General features: G+C 38.0%; 1 protein-coding gene across 1 annotated transcript in view; it reads right to left on the bottom strand.

The window, feature by feature from the left end:
* FBN2 (fibrillin 2) overlaps positions 1-14227 on the bottom strand; it is a 265672-nt gene that overhangs the window by 183826 nt on the left and 67619 nt on the right. Inside the window, exon 6 of the mRNA XM_008141368.3 lies at positions 6864-7061. Coding sequence (XP_008139590.1) covers positions 6864-7061 — 198 coding nt within the window. The remainder of the gene's footprint in view (positions 1-6863; positions 7062-14227) is intronic.

Below are 14227 nucleotides of genomic sequence, written 5' to 3'. Positions count from 1 at the left end.
ACATTCCATAGATAGTAATACATGGTGCTTGCCCTATATAATAAAAGCCTAATATGCTAAGTGTCCAGTAGACTGGTCAGCAGTTCAACCAATCAAAGTGTAATATGCTAATGATATGCTAAGGCTGCTCAACCGCTCGCTACGACAGGCACTGACCACCAGGGGGCAAACAGTTGACCAGTTGACCAGTCGCTATGATGTGCACTGACCACCAGGGAGCAGATGCTCCGACTGTTAGGTTAACTTGCTGCTGGGGTCCAGCCGATTGGGACTGAGCTCAACAGGCCAGACACACCCTGGAGCTCTCCCGCGGTCCCTCTCTGGGGCTGGCCCACCTCCCACATCTCTCCTCATCCCCAATCATGCACTGGTGGGATCCCTTGGCCTGGCCTGCACCCTCTCACAATCTGGGACCCCTCAGGGGATGTCAGAGAGTCAGTTTCGGCCCAATCCTGCAGGCCAGGCTGAGGGACCCCACTGGTGCTTGAATTCATGCACCGGGCCTCTTATATTTCCATAAAAATGAATGTTAGCCATATTGGTTCCATTTCTAAAATGTAAGTTCTTACTTCTTGTCTCAGTGATGTTCTACATGATACTTTTGTTTTTCTGTAAAAAGGAATGTCAGTCTTTAAGTACAACAATTGAAGACTAGATCTCTCTCATTCTGAAATCTGAGCAAAACAGGGTATCTTTGCAACCATTCAATATGATTTGATTCAGCCATAATACATGTTCATGTACTCATGTAATTCAAATGAATAAATGATCATCTCATCAAGCAAATATTGGTAACTTATCACCTGTAGGACTCTGCACTTGTAATAAAAAGACCAGAGCAAGGTTCCCTCTCAATGTTCCTTATCTCAACAAATGTCACCATCATTTATTTGTTGTCAAAGTCAGAAACCTAGCAGATAAACTCTGTTTTTATTGTCTCACATCATCCCATCAGTAACAAGTTTTACTTCCCAAATACGTCTCAAATCTCCCCTCTGCCTCTACTCTGGTCTCAACCTTTATCATATATCATCTGTACTATTGCAGGCACCTTTCTTTGTTTCCACTCTGGCCCCCATAATTAATACTCTACCAAGAAACTAACTTTTTTCAATATAAGTCTAATCAAGTAGATTCTTAACTCAGAAGTGTGTAGACACTGCTACACTGCTTTTTGGTCAATGAGATGCTCTACAGAAGTCTGAGAGGAGTTGGGATATTCCCTTTTTTTAAAAAAAAAACACGAAAACTTGCTTATTCTTCCTTATACCCACAGGATTCTCTTATCTTTTCTTTTTATTAAAGTTTTGTGCTTTCAATCTACAGATTGAAGCCTTTATCTATTTTAGAAAAATTTTCTATTTTATCTTTGAACATATTTTCAGTTCCTTTCATCAGCTTTCTCTAGTCTGACTTCATTATGTATCAGTTTCTTTATAATCATTCTTTTGTGTTCTTTAACATTGATCACTGATTTCCTTAAGCTTACCCATTGTCACTGTTTCTTTTCAGTTGTATATATGTCTGTATTTAAATATGTATACATTAGAGGCCTGGTGCACGAAATTCGTGCATGGAGGGGGGGATGTCCCTCAGCCTCGCCTGCACCCTCTCCAATCTGGGACCCCTCAAGGGATGTCCGACTTCCCTCTCACAATCCAGGACTGCTGGCTCCCAACTGCTTGCCTGCCTGCCTTCCTGATTGCCTCTAACTGCTTCTGCCTGCCAGCCTGATCACCCCCTAACCACTCCCCTGCCAGCCTGATCGATGCCTAACTGCTCCCCTGCCAGCCCAATTGCCCCTAACTGCCCTCCCCTGTAGGCCTGATCGCCCCCAACTGCCCTCCCTTGCAGACCTGGTCCCTCCCAACTACCCTCCCCTGCTGGCCTGATTGCCCACAACTGCTCTCCCCTGCTGGCCATCTTTGTTCACATGGGGGCAGCCATCTTGTGTCCACATGGGGGCAGCCATCTTTGACCACATGGGGCAGCCATCTTGTGTGTTGGAATGATGGTCAATTTGCATATTACTCTTTTATTAGATAGGATGCATTATTTGCCTTCCACTAGGTAAATATTTAAATCCTTTTTCAATTTACTTCTTGAGTATTATCAATTCATTTTTATCTCTGAGTGTCTTTACTGAACTTATAACTCTCCTTTGAGTACTTTTTAAAAGAAACACATTGTCTTTCATTTCCTTGAGATAAGAGACAAAGTATATGAACTTGGTATTTATTTGGGAACTTTTTGAAGCATATTCATCTGCCTTTTCTTTATATTCTTCTTTCCTTTTTTCAGGTTTTTTTTTTTGGTTGTTGTTGTTATTTAAGCCTTTTCTCTTTATTATTCTTTAAATGGTGTCATTTCCTGCTGAAGTAAGAAAGGGGGTAGATAACTAAGAGGAAATGGATTGGTTTGAAAACTTCCATAGGAAATACTGCTTGAAACAGTTTCACACCAAACTCCCACCGTTCCTCCCTGCTCCCCGGGGTATTCATTTTAAACTTCCAGGTGGTGATGTGGCTCCCACCTTATGCCTTTTCAGATAATAACGCTCTGTGTTGCTCATGAGTGTTTCTTACATCCTCTTTTACCTTCCCTCTCCTTTACCTCAGAGAGTGTCTCTGACCTGGAAGGCTGGGTAGTGAATACGAGAAATGGTTTGCCTCCAAAGTTTCTCCTTCACCATCCCTTCTTTGCTCTGAGGGTGTCCAGTAGATCTATCTCACAGGGACATTCTCTTCCTCTCCAAGGGAACATCCACAACCACTGAATGGCATTTCAGGATGCTGATACTCATAGAAGATTCTCCTTGTCCCAGTGACTTCCAACAACTGCATGTGTTCCTCATTTCTTTTAACTGGGGGGTTGTTGAACTTTGTTTTAGCATGCCTTGTTTTCTATTATTCATTTTCTTGTTAGAAGAAGGGGAATACTCTGCTATTTTAAGTAAGAGTTTCTACAATCAAGTATATTTTAAGTAAAATTTTTGAATTGTATTGGAATGGCTTTTATATTCACACAATATGAATTAAAGTTGAACTCTGTAATGATCTGGTTAACTTAGTCAATGTAGACAGCCAAGATAAATTTGTCTGTAATAGTTTATGCTAATCAAATGAACCAAATCTCCTTTTTATTTAGTGCTATATAGAAGGCCTAGAAATAACTTTCTACTTTGGACATCTTCCTCCCAGTCTACAATGGAAGAAATAGCCATGTTTACCTGATTTCAGCTGAGATCAAACTTCTCTACATTATTCATGTGCAGTCCAACTAAAGGAATTAAGTATTTCTGTACAATATACCATTGGAAAAGAGATCACGCCAGCATTTGTTTTGCAGGGAGTGATTTAGGGTCTATACTGCGTATATCCTCTTACCAAGTTGTAATTTTTAACCATATTCTTTTCTGACTCAGTTTTTCCTTTTTGTCCTTGAATTCCACTCTATCTGCTATGGATTATTGCTATTTCAGCTTCATTTCATTTATATTTTTCCTGCCACTTCCTTGTCCTATTTTCACTCTTTTTTGTTATCATTGTTAATCCTCTCTCAAGGATATTTTTTCCATTGATTTTTAGAGATTGGAAGAAAGGGAGGGGAAGAGAGAAAGAAAACAACATATGCACATTGCAGTTTAAAATCTGTAAATATTCTTGAAAAGGGGCCTAACACCAATTTTTAAAACTTTAAGTTTCTCATTTTATGATAGCTTAAATATTAAGATCTATGTTAATTAATGTTGGTCCTTTTACTGTATAGTAAAATAGAAGAAAATACAAGATTACATGTGGATTAGCCATAGGCATAGGGGCTTGAACTGAAATGGCTCTTAATAGGGAAGGAGTCAAGACGCGCCATGCCTGACCTCACAGCACCCTAGGAATGCCCACCTTTCCAACACTGCTTTCTTAAGGCCAGAAAGTCAATATGGCAACAGTTATATTAACTGCTTTCCTGATAGCTTAATTTTTATTTTATTATAAAATATTTAATTTTCTGTTGGCCCTGATTTTTCAGTTACTCTGTTTATTACATGATCATGTTTCAGTCCCTCTTAGGCCATTGACAGGGTAATTTTCTAAGTGCGTCACCTATGGGATAACATTATGTTCAGAACTTCAGAATGTCCTCCCTTCATTAATATAAACCATGTTTTAGAACCAATATTAAGCTATTTACAGTTATCATCTACACAGCTGAAATTTATCAACTCTATAAAAACATTTAACTATCCTATTAAAAGATGACTATTATAAAGAAAAGTATGACATGTACATATCATGTTTTATTATGTTATTTTTTTCATGCCCTATATCTTCCAAGTTAATTTGGCAGCAGTATTGGGAAACAGTCTAGGAATTTAAAGGGAAAAATAAAATCACAGTTAAGATGTGGTCTTAAAATAGCCTAAACTGAGGATTACTATTTAATTGAGAACTTTCTGACTATGCCATGATTTTGAAAGAAAGCAGAACTTTTTAAACTTGCTTTTCCAGACATTTTAACCATGTGGCAAATTTCATTTTGCTCCTGTGGCTCTATTAATCTATTATATTTTTTTAGGGAAATGGAGCCCAAAACTTATCTTTGCTACATAAATATAATCAAATAAATAAGACTTCAGACATTACCAAATCCTGAAGGACATTCAGAAAGTTTGAGATCAGGTCATACATTTTCAGTAACTGTGTTCAGAAAACTGGAGCTTTCTGACAAAATAGCAGGCTAGAAAAGCGTAGTGCAAACACAGAAGATGAGGAGAGTCAATAACTTGGGATTTGCTGGTTGAAGTTAAAGGCTTTTCTCAACCTGGACTATTTCTATGAAAAGTGGTTTGGGGAAGTATTTTAATTTTAATCACATTTATTAATTCAAAGGATATTTACTAAGCATCAATTGCGTGTTAGACACTAGAATTAATGAATAGAACAGAGACATTAATGAATAAAACATATTTCTGCCCTAATGAAGCTTACATTCTAGCTGGGGGAGAATAAAGACAATAAATAAGCAAGTACATTAGAATAAACAAAAAGTGTTACTCTAGCAAGTCTAGTCAGTATTAATCTACTAAATCTATACAAGTTATCTTTAATAGTAATCTATATAAGTTATATGGTAATTTATATACTGATCTGGGAAACCTATGTAATATAGTGAATACTAGATAACCTATAGTATAACGTACCTTATATTTAAAAAATTCTTGCCTTATCAGGAACTATATGTACTCAGACTGGTAGTTGTATCAAATTGAGGCTATGCACAAGCTCTGCAATCTACAATTCTCATTTGAGGTTTAGGACACTGGACTGGCTTCCTGTAATATGCCATTTACATGGGCTGAGTAGATGACATCTCTGCCTTTGCCACGGGTTATTAACATCAATTTGAAAAACATCAGATCTAACTTTGTATATGATTTAATTATAGCAAATAAACCTAACTCCCATGTCTAAAATATGAGTAATACCATTTCTTTGAATAATAAAAGAGTACTTTTCCATTTTCCCGTGATCCTACTACCTTTTGAGAGTTCATTACAGAGCTCTGTTTCTAAGCTTTAAAAATGGGTTTAGTACATATGACATCAGAGAAGTAGCCCAAAAAATGATAAGAATCATGGTGGCTTGAAATTAAGGCAATTATCCAGTGAATATGTAACAATTTTTGGCTACTTGGCTTGGAGTTTACTGTTGCAGTATCCTCAGAGACCTAATCTAGCCCTGATATATAAAATATGTATCAAAATGAGTTTGGAAAAATTGCCTGCAGGTTTCAACCAGGTTATAAACTCTGACATAACTGTAATCCTGGAAGTCCACACTTTGTCTTTGAAGACACTATCCTATCTAATAAAGAGGGAATGTGCTAATTGACCCTCACGCTGTCACAAAGATGTGGCACCCACAGCCAATAAGGAGAGAATATGCTAATTGACTGTCACGCCCTCAAAGATGGCGGCACCCACAGCCACAAGATGACGGCGCCCAGTCCCCTCAGCCCTGCTGGGGCAGCAGACACACGCAAGGCCGGGCCCGCCCCGCGCGCCTGCCTCCAGAGTCCCCCAGTCCCCTCAGCCTCCCAGCCGCCCAAGGCTGGCCGGAGGCGCAGGCAAGCCTCGGATGGCGGCTGCCCAACCACCCAGGGCTGCCTGAGGTGCAGGCAAACCTTAGATGGTGGCTGCCCAGCCAACCAGGGCCACCCAAGGCTCAGGTAACCAGGGCTGGCTGAGGCTTGCGCTGCCAGCAGTGGCAGCAGCAGAGGTGTGATGGGGCATCGCCTTTCCCTGATCTCCAGGTCACCTCCTGCCCCTGAGGGCTCCCAGACTGTGAGAGGGGGCAGGCCAGGCTGAGGAACCCTCCCTCCAGTGCATGAATTTTCATGCACCGGGCCTCTAGTTATTAATAAAATTGGATAGCTCTCTTCTCCCTGTTGCCTAGGCTTGGGTTCTCATATCTTGTATGAGATTAGGAAAAAGGAATAAAATGTTTTTCCTGGGTATTTACATGGGTATAGTTTGAGGAGCTGTGGGAGAGAGCATAGAGTGCCAAGTGGATGAAGACATGGAGTGGTTTGTCTTCTGACTCTATTAAATATCTTAAACTATATTTTAAAATTTTCTCCAATTTTTCATATTACCTCTCACTTCTCCATTTATGTCAAGAGTTGAAAAATAATTAGTTATTAGGTGCCCAAAAGATAAGCCATCTCTGATCATGCTTGCTAATGAAGCTGCTCTCAGAAATGGTACAGGGTTAAAGGTTACCCCCCATAGTGGCAGGTCCTCCAAGTGCAGTGAAAGAAGACCTGACATGTGGGTGACTCTGTACATAGGCAGACGGCTAACTCACCTTGGCAAGCTCCCGTGCGGATGTTGGGGATAAAGCCCCGCCGGCAGGGCTGAGGCTGGGCCGGACACATCTCACAGGGGTGGCCCCAGGCCCGGCCAATGGTGGCACAGCACAGAGTCTTGGTGCAGACAATGCCTGTCAGCTGCCCTTGGCACATCTGGTTGTTGACCTGAGTGAAACATGGGCCAGTCCTGTAATCTGGAACGTGAAAGAAGATGAAAAGACAGGTTTACTGATCACACACCAATCTTACTCCAGTACTTCCAAATACATAAAGCAGAGTCTATTTCTTCTGACTAAAGTGTCTAAAGACAAAAGGTCAGAAAGTTTCATTTTGAAAATTCATTTTTCAAAACATGAGATTTCAGTGTAGTCTACAACATTAGACATTGTAAGTGGGTGGCTCAGGGGCTGTGTCTGGGACACAGATGTGTTTTCTTGGCCCACATAATGTTTTAAAAGAATTTAAATTTAGTAGCCAACATTTTTAAATTGGGAACTTTCACATGAAAATTTTATTTCTGGCTTTTCTTGAAAAGTTGAAGCTCTGGCCATGCTAGCCTGCCATGCTTCATGGCAGCGATGGAGCCATGTGCACACTCTCTGTGACACCGCTCCCCAGCCACTCCCAGCACTCCTCACTCATTCACATGCCCTGCCTGCACCCTGGCGCCTGCTTGAATAACTTCTCTTACTTAGCAAAGATTTTCTTTCCTTACTAGGTAGATAACAGTTCACATAATCAAAACAGAACTGATAAAGATATATCCTTCCATATCACAAATATATTTGGCCAGTCTAATCATTTATGAACATTTAGTTCTAACAATTTGATTTTTGTTTCTGTGTCAGTCTGTTTAGTTGTATATCCTTTAGCTAGCTAGAAGGACAGTACTAAGGAGGTTCATAGTCATGGATTCTTTCTAAGTAAGCTAATATTATATGATCTCCATTTTCTAGAAGGTGACTGTACCATTGTTTAACTTCTGTTATGATGGCAATAGAAATGTTTGTAAATGTATGTCATATGATTTGTAGGCAGACTTATCTATGAATATTAAGCACAGTCTATTTAGAGCCCTGCATCTCAAAGTGTGGTCCATGGACTAGCAACATAGTGCATCACTTGGGAGCTGGTGAGAAACACCAACTCAGGTCCCACTCCAGAATCACTGAACTAGAATCCGCGTTTTAACAAGATATTCAGGAGATCCATATGCACTTTAAAGTTTAAGAAGGACTGATCTAGACTATGGGCAACTTGAAAGCTAGGCATTCCTACTCTTTCCCTCTTCCTGCTATAATTTACTTCAATGAACCTTTTAGATGATCAGTATATATTCTTTTAAGCAGAACTGAAACATTAAATTATTTTTAACTTGAATGTTGCTGTTGCTGCTGTTTTAAGAACATGGAAAATAAAGGTCAGTTTCCTGAAGACTAACCAATTAAATGATTAATATTTGTTAAAAATTACAACAAAAATATGTGGGGGGGAATGTCCCTTTCACAGAGATTGTATGCACGTAGTTTGTTAACTCTTGGGAATGTAACATAATAGTCAGGATTTCCTAATAAGCCCGAATGCAAGTGACATAATTCCATTTGAAGAGAAAAGCCAGAACAAATTTATTTGAGATTTTTTGAAAGGAAAACATCGATTGGTTGCCTCCTACACAAACCCCAACCTGGGATCGAACCCAAAACCTAGGTATGTGCCCTGACCAGAAATGGAATCTACAACCTTTTGGTATATGGGGTGATGTACCAACCAATTGAGCCACTCAGCCAGGGCTGTTGATAAGGTTTTTATGAAAAATTGTTACTGAACAATATCAAACTTGTATATAATTTAACATTCAAAATGCTAAGCCAGACAAACTTAGATATCATCTAAATGCTATAGAATGACAAAAATACAACTTAAAACCACATAAAACTTCTATTTTTTAATGAAGAATGAGGTTTCCTCATATAGAGAACACTTTAAAAGTTCATTATAAAGAAACAAAATTTGAAATAGGGAACACCTTTTTAGCAAGCTGCTTTAACATTCTGTTACTCTGCAGCTGAAGTTCAACCAAAATAGTTCACTGTAATCCCTTACAGAAGAACAACAGATGTGCTGGCTACAAATCACGTTTCTGAAAAAGACCATCTTTGTAGTATACACGTAGATATGTCAACCTTGTAAATAAGCATGCTTCCCACACCACAAATTGTCAGGTTATAAATTTTTTAAACCTACTCTACTGTCCTCCAGACAACACATTATTTTGCCATTTTAAATAAATATTAGACTCACAACAAAGTAAACCAAGTTCTGAAGAAGTTGAGGAAAAGTTTTCACAAAAAATATAAAATGCTTATTTTTATGGTAGATCCATGCATATATACCTATGTTGACATTCTGTACACATTTAGGATTCCCAGAGAGAAGCCTGCATAGTCTCTCTCATAATCCCATTCTTAAATAAACCAACTTGTCAGGAAATTCATTCCTTCTCATTGCAACACCTCCTTAGAATTATGTCCTTTCAGTCTGTCTCTTTAGAGAAGAGGTGTATCTAGAAAATGATAGATGTGTGTGCTTTCATGTTGAAGGTTCTAATAAAGCCGGCCTCAGACGCCCCTTCCTAGGAACAGAGTTTATGCCATTCCTTATTTCTTTTGCCTAAATTTCCTTCCTTCCAAATTGTGATGAACCTAGTTTCCAATAGGATTGTGTTTTACTTTCTGGTTGGCAACTGATTACTTTGACATTTAAACTTACAATGTCACCTCCTTATTCAAGAATTACTAACATGTATGTGAGCAAATATTAGAGATTGAAAAGGGGTTTAATTTTCTTAGATCAAAACATTCTATTCCAAACTTTACAGTATTTTAATTATGGTCAAAGAGTTCTAAAAGACCTTAATTAAATGTTATTGGCTATGGATTCTCTTCACCAAGTTTTCATCATGGGTCAGATATTGTATGCCATCCTAGCCATGCCTAGTCAAGAAAGGACACACCTGCAGTGTGTTAACAAAGTATAAAAGGAGAGAACTCCTGATCACGTTGGTAAGCTGGAACCAGTGGGTTGAAAAGAGATATTTCCCTCATTATTATACAAGCAAAAAAATGTTGTTTAAAATTAGCTTGTGAAACACAAATATTGCTATTTTGATATTCTAATATCTAAGAGCAGTATATCATGTTAACTTGTTTTATATAATTTCACTTTCATGCACATTAAGCAAAAGGTGCAGTTAACAAACTCATCAAATGATATGGTGCTTGCTGCTTCTTTCTGTTTCACATAACTTTATTAAAGTATAACTTATATATCATACATTTACCTGTCTTAAATGTACAATCCAATCATTTTTAGTGATTGCACAACCTTTACCACATTCCAAATTTTGTTTTTGTTTTTATTTTGGCTTCTCAGCAGGTATTTTTTTAAAATTATAATTGACATACAATATTATGTTAGTTTCAGGTGTGCAACATGGTGATTAAACATTTATATACCTTACAAAGTGATCACCAAGATAAGTCTAGTAGTCATCTGTCCCCATACGTAGTTATTATAATATCATTGAGTATATTCCCTATGCTGTACATTATAACTCTTTGACTTAATTTACAACTACAAGTGTGTATTTCTGCCCTCGCTGGTTTGGCTCAGTGGCTAGAGCATCCGCCTGCAGACTGAAGGGTCCCGGGTTCGATTCCAATCAAGGGCACATGCCTTGGTTGTGGGCTCGATCCCCAGCAGGGGACGTGCAGGAGGCAGCCGATCAATGATTCTCTCTCATCATTAATGTTTCTCTCTCTCTCTCCCTCTCCCTTCCTCTCTAAAATCAATAAAAAAACAAACAAAAAAAAACAAAAAACTGTGTACTTCTTATCCCTTACCACAATCCAATTTTGGAACATTTGCATCACCCTAAAAAGATTCATTGTGCCAATTTCCAGCCCCAGTCATCCACAAATCTACTTCCTGTCACTATAAAATTGCATTTTCTGGAAATTTATATGAGTGGAATCATATAATATATTGTCTTTTTTGGCTGGCTTCTTTAGCTTAGCAAAATGGATCATCCATCCTATGGCATGAGTCAGTACTTGACTCCTTTTTCCTGCTGAATAGTATTCTATTGTATGACTATACCACATCTGCTCATCAGTGGCCATTTGCTGGGTTGTATGGCAAATGTGTGTTTAACTTTTTAAGAAACTGCCAAACTGTTTTCCAATATAGCTTTGCCATTTTATATTCTTACCAGCAATGAATGTGGGCTCCAATTTTCCACATCCTTCTAATATATTTTATTTATCTTTTTAATTATACCCTATGTTACCATTTTACTTTAAATAAATACAACTGAATATATTTGGGAATTTTGCTATCTATATATATAAAAGACTAAGTGACCAACCATCCATCGACCGACCAACCGGCCGGTACAAATGATGCACTGGCAATTTAAACATAAACGTTGACTCGCGCATGTGCAAAACATATAAAGCGCTCACTGGCGCCACTTCTATTATAAAGGGCAAATAGCGATATTAAAATATTTTGTATTTTAACTTTATAATAATATGTTATATATATTTTGACATGTAATTTTTTGCAGTAACGTAATTACTGCACGAATCTTTCTTCTAATTAATTTCCTTTCAATGTGCACAAATCCATGCACCGGGCCTCTAGTAATTTCATAAGTCCACTTAATGTAACTAGAGATGCTAAACAGTGCTGGATAACCAAAGTTGAGTATTACTTCTGTGCAGACAACCAGACAACCTTTGGAGAGGTAATGGAAGGTAAAGACAGAAATAGGTCTGGTGGGGGACTTGGGGATTTGGGGATTAGGGAAAAGAGATTTTGTTGTTTATTTTTTGCTTTTTTTTTTAATGTTATAGTTTTCTTCTGTTTTCTGGAAAAGATGAGCATTTCTAAAAGCCAGTGGGAATGAGATGTAGCTGAAGAGGAGGGATTATAATTATTAAAGGAATAATAATTTTTAGTACAAGACCCCTAAGGAGTCAGACAGAGTGAAACCGGAATTTGTGTGGAGCAGTTACCTTAGATAGAAGAAAAGCACTTCTCTTGTAGCCTGAGGGATGAAGGGTAGGATGCACAGAGATACAGGCATATTTATGTAGTAGAGGGCAATGATCAATGTCCTCTCCCACCAATGTCTACTTCATGAAGCAGGAGATGGGATGATAGGTCTTTGGTGGGGGGTGGCTGGAAGTCTGACCTTTGAGGCTGAGATGTTACTGCAGATACTGTGCATCAGAGCTGACCTGAGAACTCAGCAGATTCCCAGGGGACATCCAGGGCCTCTCTACATAGATGAACAAGATGAACTTACAGTGGCAACAATAAGCCTATTTTCCAGTGACTCTAGGCAGCTGACTGGCTCACTCAGAGATGAGGGTTCATCCATGGTTAGGGTTTTGTCTATTAGATGTGAAAAAGAAATTCAGATGGCAAGGGAGTTTAAGAGTATTGTTAATACATATTTTTAAATGATGGACCATGGAATCTATGGTGGATTAAATGGGAAGTGAGAAAAAGAGAGGAACGAAAGGTTACGTAGTAGGAGAAAGCATTGAGATCAATGGACCAGGTGCCCCTATAAGGACCCACATGAGAAGGGAAAACAGTCACAGTAACAGTAATACATCACTGGCTGCCCATGTGGCTGAAATAGCATTTACTTAAATGTCAGAAGAACGTAATTATGCTATACAGCAGCGTAGATTGTACACCGCATAACCGGGAGAAGCTATCCAGACATACTGTAAATGTAAATGTCATCACCTCGCACTATACAATGGGATGCCCCTGTTAGAGACTTTATATGCTGTAACTACAAGTCAAACAATGCCGCAAGATATCAGAATTCCATCCATTCCCACTTTAGTACAAAGAATTGCCTGATCCTAGAAAGTATATGAAAATATATGGGATTTCCACCAAGCTGCACAGTCTCTGGACTTAGACAAGAAGGCATTTCCATTCTCAGGAACCAAAGAAATGCAGCATGTAATCAAGTGATCACTTGCATGAGACTTGCATACATGAGTGCGTATAATAAACTGGAATTTTTCTAACAATCCTGGCTATGTGACCGTCTCCTTTGAGTGACAGAGTTTTTACACAGTAATTATAAATAAGGTTTGATACATCCTATTGAGATAATAATTGAGAATCTAGTCAGTATGCCAGCTGAAATCTCTGATCACAGACATAAATGGAGCAAGCAGAGAAGGAAAACTTCCCAAATATATGAAATGATGTAATAGTTTCTATAGTTTCAATAAAAGGTACCCTGAATGTCTGCAGATCCAGACTTCATGCTGGGTTAAATATTCAGGGTTAAATAAATTCAAATAACTAGATGGTAATTATCTTCCTTGATGTCAACCTTGGGAAATTAGAATTAAGTACAGAAATGTTTAAGAGAATCAAAGCCATTAAGTGAATATTTTTCCTTTAAAAAAATCTGTGCAAAAATTATGTACCTATAATATTTAACAGCGTTTGGCCCTTTCCATTAGATTGCCTTGTAATCACAATTTAAAATAAATAACACATTTATTTAAAGTTGTGATTTTTAAGTTAAATGTGACTATGCATACATACAGAATTAGGTCACTGAAATGAAATTCAAGTTTTATAAATTAATATTTATAGGTTTGAGTATTGATACATTTAGTTTTTAATTACCTTTTTAAGAGTTGAGTAGCTGCCAAGATTTTTAAGTTGCATAAGTGAAGATATTAGATGTATTTAATATAGAAAAGCAGTTTAAAAGATATGGAGGTGATTCATTAACAAGTATGAAAATGGAATCAAATATCACTTAAAAGCCTCTTAAAGTAACTACTAAAATCCACTAGATTTCTTAATACATTAGTAATATTTATAAGTTGCATTTAAAAGCTCAAAGAATATACCCTAAACAATTGAAAACAGGGACTTGAAGAAATATTTGCAGATCCATGTTCATAGCAGCATTATTCACAATTGCCAAGAGGTGGATGCAACCCAAGTGTCCACTGATGGATGAATAGACAAACAAAATACACACTATGGAATATTACGCAGCCTTTAAAAGAAAGGAAATCCTGACATTTTAACAACACAGATGAACCCTGAGGATATCACTCTCAGTGAAATAAGCCAGTTCCAAAAGAAAAAAATGTTCTGATTCCATTAGAGTAGTCAAATTCATAGAGACAGAAAGTAGTATGGTGGCTGTCGGGGGCTGGAGGGAAAGGAAAATAAGGAGTCAGTGTTTAAAGGGTACAGAGTTTCAGTTTTGCAAGATGAAAAGAGTTCTGTGGATGGATGA

This window comes from Eptesicus fuscus, chromosome 4 (assembly GCF_027574615.1).
Source record: "Eptesicus fuscus isolate TK198812 chromosome 4, DD_ASM_mEF_20220401, whole genome shotgun sequence".
Classification (NCBI taxonomy): domain Eukaryota; kingdom Metazoa; phylum Chordata; class Mammalia; order Chiroptera; family Vespertilionidae; genus Eptesicus; species Eptesicus fuscus.
Note: the sequence above shows the minus strand (reverse complement) of the source record. Positions and strands in the feature narration are given on the sequence as shown.